At 44.9% G+C, this 23,829-nt stretch overlaps 1 protein-coding gene across 4 annotated transcripts in view; it reads right to left on the bottom strand.

Annotated features, from left to right (window-relative positions):
* Positions 1-23,829, bottom strand: part of Pax8 (paired box 8) — a 57,793-nt gene that overhangs the window by 18,147 nt on the left and 15,817 nt on the right. For 2 of the 4 annotated variants that reach the window (XM_074050165.1, XM_074050166.1), the window contains exons 3-7: positions 7,371-7,536; positions 5,479-5,679; positions 4,113-4,201; positions 3,547-3,672; positions 3,109-3,284 (exon numbers count right to left, since the gene is read on the bottom strand). In XM_074050165.1, the coding sequence (XP_073906266.1) occupies positions 3,109-3,284; positions 3,547-3,672; positions 4,113-4,201; positions 5,479-5,679; positions 7,371-7,536 (758 nt within the window). The remainder of the gene's footprint in view (positions 1-3,108; positions 3,285-3,546; positions 3,673-4,112; positions 4,202-5,478; positions 5,680-7,370; positions 7,537-23,829) is intronic. The other 2 variants (XM_020151532.2, XM_074050167.1) reach the window with 1 other exon arrangement.

Here is a 23,829-nt window from a genome sequence, read left to right as displayed (position 1 = left end):
TTGCTTTGGGTGATTGCCATCGAGCTGGATTCTCCAAGGAGTCACAGCAGTTTCTGGTTGCATGCTGGGCACTTTTGGAAGCTGCAGTCAATTCTAGAGGCCACCAGGGCGCTATCGGCATGTAGCAGCAATTACTGACTAAATGGTGCTCTGGTTCCATTCCTTCTGAGGGGGCCCACTTAGAGGCAGGGTGGAGATGCTTAGAGCCTGGCTTCATAAAATTAAACAAAATACCAAATTTCTAGAAACTATAAGAAAAGTTTAAAGTGTTTTGTGGATATGTTGATTTTTACTATATTTTAAAAATATTTACTCAAAATCCAGTTTCTGTTCCAAATTCCAGCACCTCCCCAAAGAAACCTGTATAGAATCAAACATTTTAGACGCTGCATTGAATGGCTTAAACATCCCAAATGATAACTGGATTGTTTTCTGGGATTGAACTTGAATTGTGGGGCAGAGAGTACAATGCTTCAGAACTTGGATGAGTTAGAGCTCTGGATCTGCAATGATCTGGCAGGTAACTATAGTCTACTTTTCCTCCCTGAGCCTTGATTTTTCTCATCTGTACTAAAGGGATCATAAGGTCTACTTAATAAGACTGATGTAAGGATTAAGTGAGATTTTATGCACAATATTTTTATTAAGCATTTAGCACAGTGTGCTTGGTGACAATAGGTGCTCAATAAGTAGTGATGATAGGTATTATTATTATTATTATTCTAGGATTATGGACAGAGTCACAGGCTGCCAAGTTCTTAATCTTTGTCATTGTAAAATTCACATTCTACCAATCCACTTCTTGGTGGGCTTGTACGATAGATGAAGAAGAGCTATATGGACTCCCAACTATGTCTGGTAGGAAAATAGCAGGAGTGATGCATTGTTGAACACTTTCTCCCTTATTGATTTTCCAGACAAGAAATGTATGTTTTTGACCCATGCTAAGGTTAGGTGTGTTCACCTGTGTTTCTCTCTTAGCTCCCCAAGCCAGAGGGCCTTCCCATGCCCAGGGGAGAGAACAGTCAGTCACCAAAGGCATGGAAGGCAAGAGTTCAGACTCAGTCTGGACTCTCTCTGCCCCTTACAATCAAGCCTCGTGAATGAATGAGGGAAGGAAAAATTGATAAGGCACTGCTGTGGGCCTCAGTTTCCTTCTCTATAGGCTGAGGTGTGGGAGCAATTCAGTGGTCTTCAAATGCTTTTGATTTGTTTGGTTTTCAAATTAGAATGTACATGGAGGCGCTAGATCAAAAACAGGTCACAGTAGATTTGTCTGATGAAACCAGGGCTGGCAGGTCTGACCTCTGCAACCATCTGTTCCTCTGTGTCCCTCTGTGCTTCCTGGCCCTGGGTTGTCTCCATGCAAATAGAAAAGCTGGAATAGGTGCTTAACACCTAGGTGATGCTCTGAGAGACTAGGTGCTCTGAGTCTCTCATTCCAGGATTTCCATGTGTGCCCCAGCATGATACAGGAACTATCTGTAAGCAGGGTCTGTTGGGGGTACTTATGGATGGAGCCGGGAAATGGCTCTGTAACCCAACAAGTGCCAAGGTCTCCTCAGCAGGGTTTCTTTACTCCCAGGTAGCTGGTGTGTGCACACTGGGTCTTGCAGGCTTGCTCTCACAGGCCTACCACTGAGGTGCCACCTCCCTCCTGGATGCTAGCTCAGGCCTGCTCCCCAGCTCTGGTGATGGCTGGCTTTCTCTGTTCCCTTCCTAGTTGTCACAGCCAAGGCTGATAAGATCGCTGACGCAGATTGCCTGCCCAGCTGTGGGGGCTGGCACAGGGCCAGCAGCCCAGCCAGTCACTGGCAGTGGTTCAACTGATTATTGGCATCATCACCATTGTCATATTCAGATCTTAAAGGCATACATACAGGCTTGTATCACTTCTGGATCAAATGATAGTGTGAGCAGAGAGGGACAACAGACCCCACCCTGAAGATACTCCTCAGTGTGTTGACTTGGTGCACTGAGAAGAGGCCAACACCAAAAAACGCTGACAGATAATAATGAACTGAGCTCTGTGGTTGTCAGCTTTTAGAGTTGTTGGCCCTGGGGTAGGACCTCTCACATCTCTGTCAGCTTTTCCCAGAAGCCAAGCTATTATAATCCATTTCACCTGTCTTGAATGCTGGAACGAAACACTTCCTGCAGCTTGTGATTTATTGTTCTGGATTCTTCCATTCATTCATTTGTTCATTCACTTGATATACTTTTATTGAGTTGCTATTAAAAAAGGAGCATTAGGCACTACTGTAGCTAAGCAGTACTGGGCTTGCCTAAGTGTACATAAAGCTATAGGCTTGATCCCCAGCACCACTAAATAAATGAACTAATGAATGAATGAACGAATGGATAAACAAACAAACAAACAAACAAATAAAAGCACAATGTTTGGTACTAGACATAAAAACAGTGTCCTAGCAGGCTTCCCTGTCCTTTAGAAATCTGCTGTGTCTTTACTCCTCTGTCCATCGATTATTACGATGCATGGTGAGAAGTCACTAGGAGTCACACATGGGACATGCAGCATTATAGAGGCTGGAAGGATAAATCACAGCGGAAGGACTTGGATGGATTCACAGTGCGGATGATTGAGCTGAGTCATAATGGCTAAGTGGTATTTTTCCAGGCGACAAAGTGGAAGGAAAGGCATTCTACCAGGATGGCACATAGTGTACAAGGGCAGAGAGGTGAGAACATGCCATGCTTGAGGACATGAGTAATACAGGATCCTGAGGCATACAAGGAGAGTTGCCAGAGGTGGGGCTAGGAGTACTGTTGAGGTCATCGTGGAAAGGCTTCAAGCTGCCACTCTAAAGTTGTAGGGTCTGACCCGTCTGGGAAAGCCACTGATGGCAAAAGGTGGCTCTTACTGAAAGGACCAAGCTCAAAGTTCAGATGAGAGAAGGTAAGAGTGTTGGGAGATGAAAAAGATGCCAGACTTCTGGCAAAAGAAAACCAGTGTCTGGCTGGAAGCTGCATGAAGCACATGCCTCCAGCCCACGAAGCAACTTTGTGTTGCTTTGGTGGCAGGAGAGCACACCTTGCTCCAGCTCTTGCCCACTCCTGCTCACCTCCTGCAGCAGCCTGACTCCTCACCTGCTCGCCTTTGGTGTGGCTGGGGGAGGCATAGGCCTCTGGGTAGTGCTGTCGCTCAAAAGGGCACTCAAGTGGCTCGAGGTGATGCTGGCTGAAGGCGTCCGTGCGAAGATGCTTTCGGGGCCCACTGCTGCTGCTCTGAGAGTCGATGCTCAGCCGGCAGCTGTCCTGGTCACCTGGTGCCCCGGGCAGGAAGAAAACTTTCAGGGGACCCATCTACCCACCCCCTAGGCCAGAGCAGAGGAGCAGATAAGATGAAGAGGGAGGGAAAGGGCCAGGCTCCCTGACTGGCAAAGCCAGTTAAGAGACAGGGCATGTGACTCTGCAAGTCACTGCAGAGCCCTACCAAGCCTGGGACATAAACATAAAAGGGCTTTTGTCACCATCAAAGTCTGAAACTACAGTCCTTTCCACTCTCTTGTACCCCTCAACACTTACTGTCATCCATCTTCCTCTTGCTGTCACTGCCAGGCTGAGCAATTCCCAGGAGTCCATTGATGGAATAGGTGGAGCCAAGAGAATCCGACTGCGGTGACTCAGGGGGTGTTACAGCTGAGCTTGGGACTGCAGAAGATTGAGAGGGAAAGGATCAGGACCTGGTGGTAATAGTCCCTGCTGTTACCATGGGAGACTGCTGTTGGGAGCACACAAAATTTTGTGTTGCAAAATTTTATTTTATTCATTTATTCATATGTGCACACGATATTTGGGCTATTTCTCCCCCCAACCCCCCTACTCTCTCCCCTCACCCCCTCTTGCTTCCAAGCAGAATCTGTCTTAGAGTCATGTTGTCTGAAGTGTTTTCTACCTGTCCACATAGCAGTGTATTTTCCATGGGAACTGTTAGGCTTGGTGTCAGTGCACTAGCTCAGTCTGCACATGGGCTTAGTAGTATATGGGGTGTGTTTCTGTGGGTGTGTCTGTGTGTCTCTACATCTGTGTGAATAAGTAGAAGCGAGTAGGTATACAAGGGTGTTTAAGCACCCAGGTCCTTCAATACTCACTCAGTGTGTGTCCTGGGCTCAGAGACTTGGTGGCCACACAGCTGTCCATGGGGAGGTTGAATGGTTGCTGCACTTTGGTCCGAATGATTCTGTGAGGAAGAGCAGAAAGGCCATTAGAGAAAAGGGGAAGAAACAGAACCCATGGCTGTCCTGGATCAAGTCATCATTATGACATTCCACTTAGGTATCTTCAATAAAGGCATCTTCTACTCAACCAGTCCATAGCCAAACCCACAACCTCACCCCCTAGTCAGTTCCATGCCCCATTTCATGATTGGAACCCTGGGTCACTCAAGGCAGAAGTACAGATAGGAATTAATATCTGCCTGCCTCCCTCTCTGTCAAACTCATCACCAAATTCTGTAGGTCTGACCTTGTTAACCTCTTCAGTGTCCCCCATCTTTGCCTCTCACTGATAACACCTTTGTTCATGCCATCACTAACTCTCTCCCTCCAAGGTCTCTCTCTGGCCTGTCCCATCCACTCCTCACTCTCTTTAATTGATTCTTCCTATTGCAGACAGTGTGAGCTGTTGAAATATGATCCAGCCTTCTGCTTAAAATATGTCAAGGGATCCCCGTTGTTCATAGGTCAAAGGCAAATATATATAAATGGCCGTCAGTCCCTAGTGGAAAACTCATGCTCCCTCTCTCTCCCTCTACTGGCTTTCTTTCAATTTTTTATGTAAGATTTTGTTAGCCACAGTGCCTTTGCATTCACGGTCTCAGAATACTTTTTGCCCACTTAACTCTTACTCATTATTTTTTACTTACGGGAAGTCTTTCATAACTTCTGAGTTATGAAACCAAGTCACCCTGCTGAGGTTCATTTCCTCAGCAGAACTTGGAGCTGCATTTTTATAATGTCTGTGTGAGTTCTTGGTTTGTGTCTGTGTCCCATTAAACTGGAAGCTCCATATGGAGAGGGCTTGTGTGTCCCCAGGGCTTGTAGATAATAAGTGAATGACTTATGTGTGAATGAATTAATGAATGACTGATTGAGTAGGTAAATAAATGACTGAGGTAGTGAGTGAATAATTGAAGGACTAAACAAATGACTGAGAACTTGGGTGAGGGCCAGATTAGACATCAGGAAAGGATCAATCCAAGAGGATTTCTTTTATTGAATGAAAGAGGATGTGGTGCTTGAGGAGGGGAACAATAGATAGCACACCATGGTGTGGGAGCAAAGGAGGCCCCGCAGCATGACCAAGTAAGGAAGGGTAAGGGTGATACCTGAAGGATCAGTGATTCTTTAGCATGAGGCCAGGCCCCTTCCCAGTCTCTGCTCTACTCAGCTGAGGCCCTTCTTTCATGCTTTCTACAAAGCCCTGGCCCAGCCTATGCCACAACTTGCTATCTCTCACCTGTTGATGGAGCTGACACTGGGCACTGTGTCATTGTCGCAGACTCCTTCAGCAAGGAGACGGTCTCGGATCTCCCAGGCAAACATCGTGGGGTTTTGCCTTTTGTAGTCACCAATCTTCTCCACCACCTTAGGGGTGGCCACCTTGGGCTTGGAGCCCCCTATCACTCCAGGCCGGATGCTGCCAGTCTCGTAGTACCTACTCCAATAGAGAACCCCAAAGAATTACCCAATAGGCTGGTAGGGCCTTTAGGCAGGGACTTAGCCAGAACCTCTCCCCACTGTGAGACTTCTGGGGAGGGGTGTGGGAGTAAGTCCTGCCCCCCAGGCTGACCTTAAACACTTAGTGTTCTCAGAACGGCCTGTTTCCCTTGCTTGGGTAGTTTATGCTGCTGCCGAGCCAGAACCCTCCACCAAAGCCTTACCCTGGCTTCTCTCTTTACCCCTCCTCAGGGAGCCAGCTGAGTTCACTGGGTCCTTTGCCCTGCCTTGATGGTTCACCTTTGCTCCTTCTGTTCATGTCTGAGCCATATCCCTTACCCCCCTGCTTGCTGGTTTTCTGTCAGGTTTCCTGCTCAAGTTGAAGCTACTCCTTTTGGCCTCTGGAGTCCCAACCTTACTTGGATTCCTGGCTAGGTCTGGCTCCTCCAGCTAAGCCTCTTCCTCCAGGGCCTTGGCTTCTGTCCTGTCTCTACCTCCCAACTAGCTTCTTTGGTTAGTCTACCCTCTTCTCCTTGTAGAAATCCTCTGATCTCTTTTGCCATGAATAAAAACATATTTGGCTCTTTAAAATTCCATTAATTTGTCACCTCCATCCAGAGCCTATTTTCTCTCTAGGAGTCCACAGCCATGTCAGGGATCCCCAATCCTTGATGCTAGCAAAAGGCTACTTTTTCAATGATGATTTCAGGTTGGGAGCCAAAGCTTTCCAGGGTTCATTACAGTCAAGGACTCTTTGCCTCCTCTGACCACAAGTCCCCTTGAGTTCACATATGGGTTGGAGAAGGGGGATGGGTACTCAGCTCTGACTCAATGCCCTGAATGCTCTGACACAGGATGTTTCTGGTGGAAGAGGCTCTTCCAACTAGAATTATTCATGGAAGCCTTTGCTGTTCCCGGCTCTCCTGAACCTGTGGGCCAGTGGTTCTCAACCCTGGCTGAAGAAAATTAGCTTTACTTGGGAGTTAGGGGGCTAACAATATACCTAAACTTGAGTCCACTCCTCTGAATTTGTTGGGGCTGGAGCCCCGACACTGATTTTTATTAAATTAAGATTTTCAGGTGCAGTCAAGGCTATGAACCACAACACAGGTCTTACAGATCAGTGGTTCTCAATCTTTTATGTTCTTGAGTGTCACATGCTTATATCACAAGAGTCACAGTATCTAGGTCCAACTTCCAGAGAGGTTGATTCAGTAAGGCTGGGTTGGGGCCTAGGATTCTGTATTCCACCACCATCCCCCCACTGCTCCTGTTTCAGGTGCTCTGGGAGTTATGGTTTGAGAAGCACAAACTCAGATGTCCCTTTGCAGATTAGAAGTCACCTCTGACAGTGTGTCCCCTCCCTAATGTCTCTATTTCCCTAGGTCTCATCAGGGGAAGGACCTTTGGGGATGTTTGTCCTGCTTCAGGAGCAGAGATAGCTATAGAAAATGAGGCTTAGGCTGAGGGAGAAAAAGAAAGGCAGAAATGGACAAAGAAGGAAGGAAGGATAGGAAAACAATAAAAGAGTAATGATGGCATAGGCCGGGAAACACTGCCATACCTTGTTCAGAGCCAGGACTAAACCTGGACATTGAGAACAGACATTGGGTAGGCAGGCTTGTAGCCATGAGGTTGGCTACAGAGGCAAGCCCTACAGGGAAGGCAGTGTGTGGTGAATTTCGTGCTTACCTGCCAAGGATCTTGCTGACACAGCCATGGCTGACTCGGAGCTGGCGAGAGATGTCACAAGGCCTCACACCCTGGTGGGCCAGGTCTACTATTCGTTGGCGAACCACTTCTGGCAGGGGTCTGCCATTCACAAAGGCCCCTCCCAGCTGGTTTAGCCCTCCATGGCCTAAAAAGACAATATTCCCAGGAACAGGTGTCAGGGCTAGGCAGTGAGGCTGGGTAAGAATAAGCCAAGAGTCTGAGTTGTAAGTGTGGGTGACTGAGACTGTGAACTCCATGGTCAGGTCATCCAGCACTCCCCCACCTTTATCCCCTCTGGCTTTGCTTCCAGGGAGGCTGGCAAGGGTGGTATGTGATGCTTATACCACCTATGTGATAGCTCAAGAGGGGCCCATCACAACACCTGGGGACTCTTCTTCAGACCCTCGGTCCTTCACTCCAAATATCCCTATTTGCTTCCCTCCATCTGAAAAGCATGTAAGGAGTAGATGATTCAGGGTTTTTCTGATGATGACACTAAGGTGAGTGACCTTGAGGAAAAGTTCCCTTTCCTCCCTGGGTTTCCTTTCCTTTTCTGTAAAATCTGGGCACAGATGAAATCATTTTTTTCCCCATTAAGCCACAGAACCTGATTTTTAAGCACAAATACAAAAGACAAAAAATCAGAGCTTTTCTTGTTGAAATGAGACGGTCTTGTCTGTGGGTGTCCTGCCTGAATGACCCCTGAGGTTTCTTTTCTCTCTAAAAGAGCAAAGCACTAAAAACCAGGGCTGAGACCTCACCAGGCCACATCCCATGGGTCTAGGACTGCTGTACTGGCCTGCAGGTGGCTTGTACATTACACAGCTTAAGCCAAGCCTTAGCTTGACTTGATCTCTGCCCCCTGACCTGAGCCTATATTTCATTCTGATCCCATTCATCTAGTCAAAACTGTATCTCCTGAGTGCTTACTCTGTGCCAGGTAGTGCAGGTGCAAAAGTGAATAAGGCACACTCAATACCTGCTCTTGCCCAACAGGAGCCTAGACCAGTAAATAGCTAATTAACTTCCCTTGTGACAATCCCTGCAACCAGGGACCTAAATAGGGATATGGGAATCAGTGGAGGGGACTACAGAAGGATTCCTGGACAAGTTAAGCTGAAACTGAAAGTCAAGAGGTGCTAGCTAAGGGAGAGATGAGAGAGAGAGAGAGAGAGAGAAAAATTCCAGGCAGTGGGAAAAGCATGAGTGAAGGCTTCAGGTTTCAAGGTTAAGTGGGCTTGTGTCTGTTAGATTTACCAACATAATCAACTGTAAAATCACTACATCCATGCTGGTATAATTTCAGGGGCAAGATCCAAAAGTCCCTCCATTTTATTAACCAGGAAACTGGGGAGTTTCAGTGACTTGATTTATATGACTTGAATGACTCAGCTTATATGAGGAAGAGCCAGAATCCAACCAAACTTTAGGGCTTCCTGTATAAGCCCTTCTTCTATGGCCACAGTTGACCCTGGTACCTCCCTGCAGGGGTCAGCCCTGAAGTCTTCTGCTGACAGTGCATTTTTTCACACCGGGGTATGATTTGGTGATCTGGCCTGAGGTGATCAGAATCCTGAGAGGTGGAAGTCAGAGGAAGACGGCAGGTAAGAACCAACACCAGGTGTTCTGTGTGAGCCAGTTAAGACTATTTATGACCATTGGTGGGAAGTACCTTTGCTGGGCACACAGTGCCCATTATCACCCACTGACTTAGCACATTCAGAACTGCCTTTCAATGTCTCCTCAGGGGCCCAAGCTGTCTTAAGCAGAATAGTCAATTTCCCTTAAAACAAACAAACAAAAATGCTATAAGCCTCTGCCCTGGGCAGTAAGTCAGGAGGACAAGCCCTCTGGTCAAACACCCAGTATGAGGGACATGATGATCCATTTTCCTGGTGGAAGCAACTAGGTGAACCTGGGAATAGCTTCTACCTGTCCTGTTCTAGGCCACTTGTCCCAGTGAGTGCTTTTCCACCAGAGCTGGGACAAAGTATGAAGGGCTTTTATCAGAGCATAGATGGTGGGCAAAGTGGCCCTTACTCACTCCTTAGCCCATTCCACTGCCCGCTCACTGGTCATACTGCCATTTATAGAGAATTTGGCCTCTCCTGCCATCATTATTGCCATTGGGCTATTTTGGATCTAGACACTGAACACAAGGGGGCGCCAGACAGCCACCCAAACAAGACCTTGCACCTGTTGTTTTGTCCCCATTTTCCAGAACTTTCACTGCTTGTCCATTGAGGCTTGTGTTATTGCTAGAACCTCTATCTGGAAGAGAGATTTCTTACAAGTGGGAGTTCTTCACCCCTAGCAAACAGCAAGTATTCCAAAAAGAAAATAGAAAGCCATTTTGGATGGCATGATCGGGCATTTTGTCTTTAAAAAAAAATTGACCAATGTAATTCTCCAATGTAAACTGTGCAGGTTAAAATCCTAAATTATCCTGAACAGCTGACTCAGCACCCTTAGAAATCTAAATCCTCAGGAACCTTACTGAAGGTTATTCACCATATCAACCAGCATCGTGCAGGGAGAGCTGTAGTCACATCTCTGTCCTCGGAACTGTGAATTCTCTGGGGCTTTGTTCTATTTTCCTGGTTTCTGAATGATTTTGTATTGCTGTGGAAAGAGCCTAGGGCTAGATTCCTGAGTTGACTGTGCTTGTTATTTATTTATTTGTTTGTCTGTTTATTCATCATTCGTTCATTCATTGAGACAGGGTCTTCCTGTGTAGCTCAGGCTGGCCTAGAATTCACTTTCTGTTTCAGTGCCCCTAGTATTGGAATTATAGACATGTACCATCACAACTGGCCTACTTTACCTGTTTTAGTCTTATCATTTGAGAAAATAAGGTTATTTTGTTTGTTTGTTCTTGACTGTAGTATTAAATGGAGCTTAACAAAACCTCGTGTTACCCTTGCTGTGGTCCTACAATAACTATTATAGGAAGACAGGAAATTGAGAATGGAGAAGTGTTTGGTTGGCTGAAAATCTTGATATCAATGTAAAGTTTTCTAATTTTTAATATTCACATTGTTGAGTACTATGACCCAAGCTTGACCCTAGGACTTGGGTAGTAGTTCTCAAACTTGAGAGTGCAGCAGTCACTTGGAGAGTTTGTTAAAACTCAAACTGCTGAACACAATGCCCTGAGTTGCTGAATCAGTAGGTCTGGGATGGAACTAGGAATTTGTGTTTCTAAGAAGTTTCTAGAGGGTATGAATTCTGCTAGTCTGGGAACCACACATTGAGGATCACTGGTTTAGGCTAGGCAAAGGGCAATGGCTGATAAAGAAAATTTAAGATAACCATTTCTCATATTCTCCACTCCTCTAATCTTCTAAGAATTAATATTTGTATATTATGGTTTCATTTCTTTTCAACTTAACACATTAACCAAATGCCAACAATGACTCAGATATAAAATGCTGGGTAGATAGCCATGAACAAGGCAAAAATTCTGGCCTTAAAGGTACTTAACCCCTTTTAGGGAATGTGTTCAGATAAATCAAGAATCGCTCTGTTTTCCTTTGGTAAGTCTAGGTGCTTGGGGAGCCCACAAATGGCCAGAAGGAAGGTCCAGGGTGGAATGTCTAGGAGGTAACCAAGTGAAGAAGTTTCCATAGAAAAGAAGAAAAAAAAATCCATGCATAAGATGTTAGTGCTTTGAAGAAGTTGAACTACATTTATTGTGGCTGTAGGACAGGCAGGAAGGAGAGTTTGGAAAGGGCCATCTGACTGCATATGAAGGTGGCCCTTATGGTCTGAGGTTTCGAACTGAGTCCTGTAATGGAAGGACTTTTGTCTTTCCTGTGTCCGGTGTGGGGGAGTGGACTCTTCTAGGTGAGTCACCACCAACTGCCCAGATGTGGGTGCAGGCTTCCTTCCTGCCCTGGGGAGGGGGTGGAGGGCCTGGGATCCACTGTACTGACCCCCTTTCCATGCTCCTGAGAGGATGAGGGGAGGGCCTTGAGTCTGGAAGCCAACAATGAGTAGGAGCCCCCTGGTTGGGCAAGAGATGGGGTGGGAGGAAGGTATGAATCAGGAAGAGGTTTGAAGGTTCATAAGCAAAGGTCCTTTGCATTTCTGGAGGATATTGGGTAGGGAAAGGTGGATGTGTAGGAAGAAGACAAAAGACTGCCTTGCAGAATGCAAGCAGGTTCCCAAGTATATAAGTCCTCAGTCAAAGAAATGCAAGCTTTCCTGGGTGAGAGAGGACTTAAAGTAAAGGTATCTGGGGTTGTGTACATCTCTAGGTGAAGCTTGCTGTACAGCAACGTATCCTTTGGAAAAGTGATCATTTAATTGAGATTCAAAGACTTCCTTTGGTAATTTCATTACCTCTTAGAAGGCTCTGCAAAGTAGGGATTATAGAAAGAAAAGGAGGCTCATTGCCTAAAATTTCATTATGTGCACTGATATCAAACCTTGAAGATGTGAGGTTACTTTTCCTGTTCCCCAAAGTCCTTTGCACAAAGCCCTATCATGCACTGACTGAGAGTGACTTTACCTGTTTAGATTCCTTTATGAATTCCTCAAGGGCAAGGGCCCTGTCGTTGTCTATGCAACATGGGACACAAAGTTTAATTAGTGTTTTAGTGTATACATGTGTCAGAAAAATGTTTTATATGTGATGGCTGTTGCAGGGGTTCCCAGAATTCCCCACTGTTGACCCTCAAATTTCACACTACAGGACTTTCCTCTTTTTTTTAATCTGCTTGGTCCCTTGCAGCCCTAAAGTGATAGTGGTTCAGTGTGTTGTTCTGAAAAAAAAAATCTATTTAACACTCTGGGGTCTTTTGCTTTAGCTCTGAAAAGAGTCAGGGTGTGTAGGAGCTTGAGCCTTGGCAGTGCTGTGGTGAGAGGTGCAGTGGCTGCTTTGGGGTCCCCTTTGCCAATGCTGGTCATTCTCTGATGTTTGCAGCCCTACATTGTTATTCTGTTGCTTGCTTGCAAATCTGTAATCCTCTTTGCAACCTCACAGCTGCTCCCTTGGCTTGATGTTTTTCTGCTTAAACTGCTCCTGAATAAAATGTCGCAGAACCATGGAATCCTAGTGTCCCAACTCTGCACACCCAATTACTCCACTTCCATGAGGTCATGGGTTGCTTAGGCACTTCAGACCCTCAGACCAGAACAAAGTGGGGCTGCTATGCTAAAAGCAACATCATGCCTATGCTCTACCCCAGCTTGCTATGTGACCCTTGGTACCTCTGTGCTTCCAATTGTCCTGTTCAGGGAGACTGGAGAGAAGAGACAGTTGCTTGGTCAGGCTGCCACTTATGTTCTTATTCACTTCCCATTGGTTCCCTTATCCTTCTATCTGCTCTGGAAGCCTATTCTATAAATTATCCTCACTTTTCTTTTGTTTTGTTTACCACTTCCTTTTATGAGGTCTTTCTTCTGGATCTACAAATGCAATTAACCTGTGTTGCCCTTGCCTGGAAACAAAAATCCTTTTCTTGACTGTGAAACTCTTTCTTCCTATTGTTTTAAATGAAACGTCTTAAGACATGGTCATACTTGGTGCTCCTGTCTCTTTCATTTCCTGCCTTCCCATTCAGTGGTCAGCTCACTCTTAATTCCCATGCTTGGTATATGCTTGAACACTTGGTGATGGGTGGTGATGGATGGATGATGAATGGGTGGAGGGTTCCCTCTTTTGTCGGGAGAGAGAGGTACTGGGGTTTGTACTCAGGGCCTCCCCCTAGCTAGGCAGTGCTCTACCACTTTAAGCCATGTCCCTAGCCCTTTTTACTTAAGTTATTTTTTTGATAGAGTCTCATTGTTTTGTCTGGAGCCAGCCTCAGGACCACACTCCTACCTAGGCCTCCTGTGTAGCTGGGATGACAGATGTGCACCACCATGCCCAGCTTGTTGCTGGGCTAACCTTGAACTTGGTCCCACTGATATTTACCTCCCAAGGGATACCTGTATCTCAAGTAGATACAGGTATGAGCCTCTGTGCCCAGCCCCATGTTCTCCCTCTCAAAGAGGGTTCCATGATGATGTAATTTCCTAGTTCTTTGTATGTTCAGTCTAGGCTTTTTGTTTCTCTTTAATGAGGTTCTTCTCCATCATCTGCTCCATTATATCTGTTTCTTTCAAATCTCAGTGCTGCGCTCATGCTACATCATTGTCCTTGGCAACCCCATTCTCATTGCTTTACCAACTATTCACCTTCTTATGGAAACCTGAGTACCCCAGGAATCTCTAGATGAGTCTTCTCTCCACTTATATATTTAACTTCCTACCAGAAATCTTAGGTGATAAAGAGGCTCTTCCTCCAGTGTTGGCTTGGCTAGTGCAACCCCAGCACCATGCAAGCATAGAGCTGCCCCTTCAACCTCATCTTGTGCCACCTTCCACTACACGCTCCATCACTGGCCTTCAGCATGTTCTTGAAACTATCAGATGGGACTATGGGTCCCCTTGGGATATTTGCCCATGCTGTTCCCTCCTTCTAGAACTTTTTTCTTCCCCTCTGGTCTAGTTAACTTCTACTTATCCTGTATAGCTCAGCACTAAGTCACTCTCTTGGGTGGCTTTGTTTTATCCTACAGAGTAAGTTGGGCCTCTGTTTAGATGTTTTCATACATCCTTTACCTTTCTTGCACAGCATTCATCAAAATGCAGCATAATTTATGACTGAATTTTAAGAAATTTGGTTGAAAATGAGAGGAAGAGTTTCTTAATCAAGGGAAAATTGGGTAGGAAGAATGGTGGCTGGAAAGGCATCACCAGTGAGTTTAATTGCATTTGTAAGTCCAAATTTCTCTGTGTGGTTATATACATGAATAATGACTGTCTTCTCCCACTATATTGAAAACTGCAGATGGCAAGATTGCTTCTGTTTTGTTTATTACAAAGGTGTTCAATAAATATATGTCATATGAACTAACTAAAAAGTCTTCCAATCGCTCTATGTGGAATACTCACCAGATCATGTCATTTTTACCTCTAGACATTTATGCCAGGACCTTTCTAGCTGTCCTCAGCATTCAAACATTTATGCATTTCTATATCCATTCAACATGTACCTCATGTATCTATGATGTACTAAGCACTTTAGCTGAACTGATTTTGTAGAATTGCTTCTTACCTTCATGGAGCTTCTAGTAGTGATAGGTAGCTTAGGAACAGGTATACATTTGACAAATAAATGTACAAATAAATGTTTAATTACTACTTGGGATAAGTATTGAGAACACAACAATGTAGTGTAAAGAATAATGAATTAGTAGCAAGGGATGGAATTAGCTCAAGGTGATCAAGGTAAATCTAAGTGATATAATCTGAGTGGAAAGTGAGCAGACTTAACTCGTCACCTGACTCATTGATCTCCTTCCAACCTTGCCCATGTGATCCTTTGCTATGCAACTGGACAGCAACACATTCAAACCCAAGTCTGGCCATGCCACTCCCATGTTTAAGGATCCTTACAAGGCATGGCACCATTTCCTTCATGATAAATCCAAGCTCCTAAATCTGGCAGGTAAGGCCCACCTTGACCCTACCTTGGCTTTGCTCTCTAGCCTCACTTCTCACCTGGCTGTTCCTTGAACCTTGTGCTCTTGTAACACAGAATTGCTTACTATTCTTTCACAGCACCCTAGTCCTGCCCTGGGGCCTTGTTTGTGCTGTCCCCCATGCCTGGAGTGCCCTTTGGTCAACTTCTACTCATACCTTAAGAGTCAGTTTAGAAGTCTACCTCCTAAAGGAAGTCATTTCCAGCTTTTCTAATCTGCTCTCTCTGATTCTTTCTTTTAAACAAGCTGAGGCCTAATTTCTGTTACTACCTTTAGCAGAATATAAGCTTCTCTGCATTGGGCTGTGTGTCTACTGCTGTGCAGATTTTGGGTTTTGCTCCTTGAGGGATGACGTAGATTACTTATCTCGGACATACTAATAGCTAGAGTAATGCTTGGTTTGCAGTAGGTTCCTAATAAATGCTGATTGAGTTAATTATTAAAAGGGAAGAAAAAGGAAGGATGAAAGGAAGAAAAAAAGGAAGAATGGAAACAGGAAGGGAAGAAGGTAGATAGGTCCACAGTTTAGTGAAGGCCAAACATCCTTTGCCTTAAACAGAATTCTGTTTTTCACATACCTGTATTCTCACACATAGTTTTTAAAGGAGGAGGTCTGTATATCAAAGCTGTGCTCCTCAGGAGACAGAGAATGAATGCAGAGGCCTTCCTGCTGGCTTTTACATCAAGCTTGTACTGTAATGTTCAGTGTGTGAGCACCTGTGGGCTCACACTTTCATGAGGAGCTTTAAGGCTGAATGTGACAGCATGTTCTTCAGGAGCGCTCTGTAGAATAAGTACTATTGTCACAATTTTGTATTAGTGAGGAAGCTGTCACTAATGTGGATCTTTAAATTCTGAGCTGAGAAGCCTTTTCCTTCTAACTCTTGCTGAGGAGGCTTTATGAGAAATGATGGGGGTGACCTACACAGACTGCCCACATGGGGTTTACAGCTCTGTTGGAGATTTTGACATGCAGTCAAGGAAAGAACTATGAAAGACAGCCCAGGATATGGAGGACAATGGGTTAGTGAGAAATCAGACACCCCACTTGAGGAGAAATAGGTAACCTGTGGGCAATCCTGCTCCTCTATGTCTGTCATGACCCAGTAAATAAAAAAGAAAGTGGTTCCTATTTCTCATTGCCAAAGAACTCAGCTTATGAGTTCTTTGCCAAAGACAAGATTGATCCAGTGCTGAAATCCTGTTTCTTTAGACTTCTGGTATAAAACCAGAAGTATCAGTCATGGTGCAGTTAGAAGACAGAAACCTATTCCTAGGTATTTCATCAGGGAGCTTTAACACAAGAAATTGCTTACCTGAATGTTGGGGGACTTTAAGGACATGATGGAAAAACTGAAGAAATTGTGAGACAGAGGTTGAATTAACCCTAATCCAAAATTCCAAAATGTGAAATGTTAAAAAATCTGAAACTTTCTGAGTATCAACATAAGACCACAAATGAAAGTTTCTATACCTGACCACTGTGGTGGGTGGCAGTAAAAACACGGGTGCATAGAAATATCATATAAAATTACCTTTAGGTTGAAATGTAAGGTATATATGAAACATAAATAAATATCATGTTTAGACTTGGGTCACCTGCCCAAGAGAGCTCATGATGTATATGTAAATATTCCAAAATGCAAAAAGTCTGAAATCTGAAGCACTTCTGATACTAGGCATCTTGAATAAGGGATGCACAATGTGTAGGAAGCAACCACTGCCTCAGTGTTGTTCTCAGAATCTAAATGGTTGGAGGAAGAGTTCATGAGCCAGGTCTTGGACCTGTAAGGTGATGATTCAGCTGGGAGACATGTGAGGCTGGCTCTAGGAAAGCTGGAATCAGATGAATCACAGCTCTTGCTGAGGCAATGCTGACCAGGACCACTTGGAAAAAGAAAGAAGTCCCCTTTATCAGTCTCTAGCCTTCTACTACCTGCCAGGTGGTCATTTGATCAGTCCTTCATAGAAGTCCAAAGTTACAGGCAGCTTCAAACCTCTCCTCATGTACTGTGTGTAGATGATATTGCATGGTTTATATCTTTATTTTTTTCATTTTTGGAAGTTATATAGGGTAGAGATTAGGAAATTTCTCCTTCACCTTTAATTTATGACCTTGGCATGAACTTCACCTTCCTCTGCTTTTCCTCCTAGGTGTGTTGTGTGAACACAATTCATGTACACCCTTTAGCACAGGGTGGGGCCTCAGTAGACATTCTACAAATATTCACCATTACCATAACCACTTCCAGAAACACAGGGAGACCAAGACAGATGGGTGTCCAATCTCTTGGAGGCTATAGTTTTATAGAAGGTTCTTTTTGCAATGGTTTCAATTTAATTTTCATATCTTAGCAAGTGACATAACTCCCTCACCCCACCTGCTTGCCCCTCTTCCTGCCTGGAATGTTTTCTTTTCTCACTCTTCCAATATCCTTAGCAATGAGAAAAGAATGGTTCTGAATGCCTTGAGGGACAGGAAATAATGCTAGCTTCTCTTTTCCCCTTCTGGAGCGCATGACTGGGTGGTTATTCATTGACTCCTGGGCATTTTGTGGATGCTTTCTCTTTGTCTGTTGGACTCTGTTCATATAGCAGAACTTCCATACTCTTTAATGCAGATGGGAGGAGCAACTCCAGTTCCCAGTCTCATTCAGTCTGAAGCTCAGGCAAATCTAAGAGAGTCTCCCAATAGGATAAGAAGTTTGGCTTCTTGGGGTGCCCTTACCTTGGATCAGCCAGAGGGTGACTGTGACTGGAGGGCATAGCACTACTCTTTCATCTGCAACTATGAGAGAGAGTTGAGCAAATGGAGGGAGGCAAAGGATGGGTAAAGAATTTCCCTTTGAGTTAGACCATAGCTAAAAAAGAACCAAATTCGGCTGGGACTTCACCTATGTTGAACTTAAAAGAAAAGGGAGGAGTCAGGGGTGTGGTGGCTTTTGCCTATAATCCCAGTACTTGGGAGGCTGAAGCAAGAAGATTGTAAATTCAAAGCCAACCTGGGCTACACAGAAAAACACTGTCTCAAAAAAAGGAAGGAGGGGAAAGAGAAGGAAGGGCTTTCTTCAGTATTTAGCTGCTCTCCTTCTCCAGATAGTCAGTGCTTAGGACTAATAATTATAGGCAGCATTATAGGATGTGCTTGCTTATTCTTGAGCTAAGTTGAACACTATACCTTGTATGTTTGATACAGGGCCTTGCTATATAATCCAGGTTGGCATTAACTTGACAATTCTCCTGGCTCAGCATATGGTAACATAAGAACTTCTATATTAAAGAACATTTTTTTTGCATTACTGGAGATTGAAACCAGAGCCTGGTGCATGCTAGGCAAGTGTTCTATGACTTAGCTACCTGCCCAGCACTAAGCTAAGCACTGTAGATTTATCTTTCCATTTAGTTTTCTTTGAGTTAGGAAGCATGTCATCCTTATTTTACAGGGCATGTTATTTGCCCAAAACTGCAAGTTTTGGCCCTACAAAGGACCAGAGCTTAGCCTCAAAGCTGAGGGTTTTCAGTGGCAAAGTGAAGCCTCTGCTCTGCATGGTTAATGCTCACCCACTTCCTGCACTACCCCTGGCAGCAGGGGTACAGCCAGAACTTTCCCCAAGAGCAAATATGCCTTCAATACCACCCACCAAGCCTGGGTATTTTCCAAAACACACTTGAAAAACCCTCTCCAGGTTTTCATTTTGTTGGGGTCTAATTTCTCCCTGTTTGAATTTCTTTAATCAGAGAACAACCTTTATGTTTTTCTCTGCACTTCCATGTTGGTTTATTCTCTTCTGCTCTCTATGTTTACACCCATCTCCACCTCCTCTCTTCCTAGTCTTTCATGCTCTGTTTTTTTATGTCCCTGTCCTCAGTCTCTTCCAGTTACTTTGTTTTATTTTTTCCCCATGCTGAGTGCCTCCTTCCCCACTGTTACCAGCTCTCAGCCCCTTCTCTGCTCTAGTTCCTTTTCTGTCAAAGATAGCTGGCCCCTCCCATGCTCCTTCTCCCCTACCCATTCACCCCAGTCTTCCCTCTCTCTCCCTCCCCTGACCAATCCCCCTTCCCTGCATAATCTTTATTGCCTGCATGACTGCTCAGGTTCTTTATCCCATCTTCTCCTCAAAGGCATTGCAGCTCTGCTGTTATTCTTGTATTAGCATTGAACCCATTAAAGCTAATTTGTTTGCCCTAATCTCCATTTATTTTTCCCTAGTTGATATTAGATTTCCTTTTCTATTGCTCCAGCATGATTTTCTCTTTGTCTTCTTAATGGTCTACCCCCCTCTCTCTTCCTCTATTAATCTGGTTGGCTTCACTGTGTGGTTTCAAGGCCTTTCTCTCTGCCTCCCCCAGCCAGTACATTAACCCTGTCACCTCCCTTCCAAGAAAGGACCCAGTGTGTGGATTTCCTGGGATGGAACTGCTGCATGTCAATAACCTTCTAAGCTTTCTAGGAAAAGTACAACTTCACCTGAGGACCTGCCTTTTCATGCAGCCAGTCTGGAGGTCTCAGGCACACAGGGACCAGAAGGCTGGAGGTACATGGAATATAAAAGTGTTGCTTTGAGTCTGAAGGTCACAAAGTCCAAGTTTTGTGTAGACTAGCCTGTGTAGAGTGGCCTTTGGAGCTCTCTCAAAGATTTCTGGAGGCCTCTGCTGGCTTTCTTAGATCCTATAAATTGTATCAGTGGGCCAAAGAGGTGAATGGGATACCTTCTCCCTATGGCTAAGTTTGGGTACTATTTCCCAAATAGGAGATATAGGACCTCCCCTTCCTGAAGGCCTCTGTGGATGTGGCCTTGGGCATGACTAATTCACACCCAGCACTCTGGCCTCTATGCACCCAAGGAGGGAAGTCTCCCAGGAGCAAAGCTCAAGAATCTTCTTCTTCCTACACCCCCTCACCTGAGTCCTTTATCTGACCCTTATTATTCAGACCTTCATCCTGGATGCCAGTCTCCGTAGGGCTGTGCAGCACCTCATCTGACTTATACTGGCCAGCCTAGCTGGGAGCAGAGCACTGCTTCCTTCCCAGATGCACACAACACTAGAATCACTTAGAGAGTTCAGAAACTTTCTACATTGGTTAGATCATCCACAAGCTTTTGGCATGGTGTCCTCAAGCCTGAATTTTAAAAAGACTCCCAGAGTTTATATCCATTCAATAGATGGCAGTAACTATGCATGGAAAACATTAATTAATTGACTGAACATGAAAATCCAGTCAGAGAATGCATATGGAGCTTCCCAATGCTCCTTGAAGGTTTAGGAGAGGTCTGACTCCTTCTCCAGAGCTTTCAGAGACCTGCAGACTTCCAGCATTGCACACTCCAACCGTGGGAGGGCCCACTACACTGTATAGCTAGGGCCAAAGCTGTGCATCTGGGAGCTGGTGGGGACATCTGCTGAACACACACTTGGACACCTAGTGCACAAATCACTATGCTGTACTCTCGACTCGTCCTGGGGTTACAGGCCTATGGCTGTTAATACTGCTTTTTAAAAATAGGTTAAAATAATTTTCAGCTTACTAGATTTCAGTTCAATGAGTGCTCACTCTCTGTCTAATAGTATTCCAGGAAGCATGAATATGGTGAAATGGTTTCTGAGTAGAAGGCAGTTCTTGCTCTTGAGAAACTTACAAGTTAATAATCTTTAACATGATATAAAACCTTAAAGTTTTTCTATCCATGAACATATACTATCTCCTTTCTATAAGCAGCCCTGTGGAGGGAGGGGAAGTGTGTGTGTGTGTGTGTGTGTGTGTGAGAGAGAGAGAGAGAGAGAGAGAGAGAGACAGAGAGAGGAGAGAGAGAGAGAGAGAGAGAGAGAGAGAGAGAGAGAGAGAGAGAGTTTCTATACGTGTGATGGAGATGTGTGATGGAGATGCAGGTGCAGAATAAATAAACTGGGTCTCCATGACGTATGTAACAATGTAATGCTAGTTTCTATAGCTCAGAGTTACAGTGTTATAAATAACTCAGAGATGGTTAAGGAGGGAAGTAGAGAGGTGGTTAGAAGAGCCTCTAATGGGGACATGAAAACATTAGAGAGTGAGAAGAGGGAAAGGAGGAAGAAAGAATGGAAGAAGAGGAATAGAAGGAAACACAATTGGAGTTAGGGTAGCTACAATGACTGAGTGGCCAGAGGAATTAGGGGGTCTTAAATATAATAAAGTCACATAAAATAGAGGAAAGGGGACTCTTCCTTACCAAGAGGGTTGAACTAAATGACCTCCAAGGTTCTAACTCTGGGAGTTCTTTACTTTTGAGATCTTAGTTAAGATGACTAAGATGTGATGGACAACTCAGGGAAAGGGTGGGCTTTGGCAAGAATTAGAAGTATGGTCAGCAAGATTGCATGAGAGAGAGAGAGAGAGAGAGAGAGAGAGAGAGAGAGAGAGAGAGAGAGAGAGAGAGAGATCTGTGTGTCTCTGTGGAACTATGTATGTGACATTTGGATCCCTCATCAGGACCAGAGGGACTGGCCATCCTGAGGAGCAAAACTTGTAGAAACGAATGAAGAAGAGCTGCTTTTTCAAGCACAACACACAAAACTGCACATCTGTGGTTTCCATAACTGTAGACAGCGGCTTCCCTAGAACCTGGTACCATAGCAAGGGGATTATCTGCTCTAAAGCTAAACTCACTGCTGCAGAAAGAAGCGGAAATGACAGGGGTAAGGGAGGGGGCTGACAGGGGGACAGACACAAGCTGCAGGCTGTGGTTTCAGGGGAGGAGGAAACCACAGTGCTGAGAATTAGGCCTGGGGTCCACCTGCCCTGTGGTTTGTGACCACACAGATCTGCACCTCAGTTTCTGTGGAGCAGATAATCTTGAGCCTGACAATCCAGGCTCAGGGCCAAAGGCCAGAAGACCCCAGAAGGAGGTGCAGAGAGAGCTCTGTGGAGAATGTTGTGCTGACTCCCCATGTTGCAAACTAGCAGGATGGCCCCTAGGCTGCTGTAGAAGATGAGAGGTAGCTGCTCACAGAGGGTGCTATGGGCTGTGGCATGACCTGTATCATGGATGAGAGGGCACCTATAGCCAACAGACTATTGAGGGGGATATGTGCAGGATCTTTGCAGGACATTTCTTAGAGAGTCACTGGCCAGGAAGTGGAGATGACTTTCTTATGTTTAGACTTCCTTCCTGTAGAACCAGGACAGAACTTAAATTTTCTGACCTAGGTATGTGTTCCTTCCTCCATCCTTAGAGGCCCTTTGGGATCTTGGCACTGTTTTGGCTCTGGCCATCTGGGTAGAGTAGAGGAAGAGATGCACAGATTGGGAGGGATGTGTTCTTGATCAAGGAACATCCTGAAAGATTGTGGGTTCTCTTATCAGCTTATTTGCTTGTCATTTTTATCTTCTTAAATATTGAACCTAAACTTGAGATTCTCCTTTAGGGATTCTGGGTTTGGAAGGTAGAGTTTCCTCCTCTGGTGGAGCAATACTGAAGGTTCTAGAGGTTAGTTTCCCTTCCCTCTCTGTCAGTCTCAAACCAGGATTTCTGTGGTTAGGGTCATTAGTATCTGAGCTAGACTAAGGACATGCAACACTCAGATTGTTAGGAGATGAATTATGCTTCCTCTAAATTCATATGTTGAAGTCCTAGCCCCCTCACCCACCCATACTTCAGAATGCAACCTTACTTGGAAACAGGGTCTTTTCAAGTGATTAAGTTAAAATGAGATCATTAGGATGGGCTGTAAGCACAATACCGGAAACTAGGAGAGGCATGGAACAGATTGCACCACCCCTGTCCCACTACCTAGAAGAATCTAGCCCTGCTGACACCTTGATTTGACACTTTGGCCTCCAAAAATGTGAGACAACAAATTTCTATTGTTTAAGCTACCTAGTTTGTGGTACTTTATCACAGCAGCCCTAGAAAACCAATGAATAAGATCAATTTTTTTTTTGGTGGGGGGATAATGGAGAGAGACAGAGTTTTATTATGTAGCCAAGGCTGGCATTGAACTTGTGATCCTCCTGCCTCAGTCTCTTAAGCACTGAGATTATCGATGTGTACCATCATACCCAGCTCAACAGGACTTTAACTGCTCTGGACACAGCAAGCATGGAGAAGCTCCTGTCCTAAGATATTTAGCTACCTCTTTAGTCTCCCTCCAAAGGCTCTCCAGTACAAGACAGATTCAGTCAGGCAGCAGGGGAACAACATTTCCTAATATCTTACCCTCTCAAGTGTACCTGTGTTTCTTGATGTCGCTGTCCTCCCTGCAAAGCCACCATTCCTGCTATCCATTCTTGATCCTTCTAATCACTTGGCAAAGTTTTTCTTTAACAGAAGGGTGTCAATGAACCAGCACAGCAAAGCCTCCATGTGGGTATCTATTAGTCTTGCCCTGATGGGCTTTCCCCAATCTACCAGGATTTCAGGCTTTTCCTCCTTTCAAGAACTTTGTGAGCAAGGGTCCAGTCTACAGGTTGGTTATGCTCTTTCCAGGAGCCTTTCAAAGTGTTGTCACATAAATGATTCCTAAATTTAATTCATTTCTACAAACATCCATGGGTCACTGTTTGCATCAGAGATGGGTTTTCACAATGGCTCTACAAAGGAGGTAGGTTGATGCCTTGATCTTCATTTTATAGATCAAGGCCCTATATTGGATCAGTAAGTGGATTGTGCATAGCCAGTTATAAGCAGATGTGAGACTGTGTCTGAGTCTGATCTTTCCCTGCCCACAGGCAGGGGGAAAATCTCTGGGAAGAAGGGACATTACAAGAAGGGCAGTATCCCCAGAAGGCTGGCATGAGTGACTCCATACATGACAGGCCTCTGGTGGTCTGACTGTAGGCCAGTGTTTCTCAAATGCTGATTGCCTTAATCCATTTTGTGTGCTCTAACAAAATACGTGAAACTGGGTACTTTAGTACTTTATAAGGA

This window comes from Castor canadensis, chromosome 12 (genome assembly GCF_047511655.1).
Source record: "Castor canadensis chromosome 12, mCasCan1.hap1v2, whole genome shotgun sequence".
Taxonomy (NCBI): domain Eukaryota; kingdom Metazoa; phylum Chordata; class Mammalia; order Rodentia; family Castoridae; genus Castor; species Castor canadensis.
The sequence above is the reverse complement of the archived record's forward strand: the minus strand, read 5'-3'. Positions and strand labels throughout refer to the sequence as shown.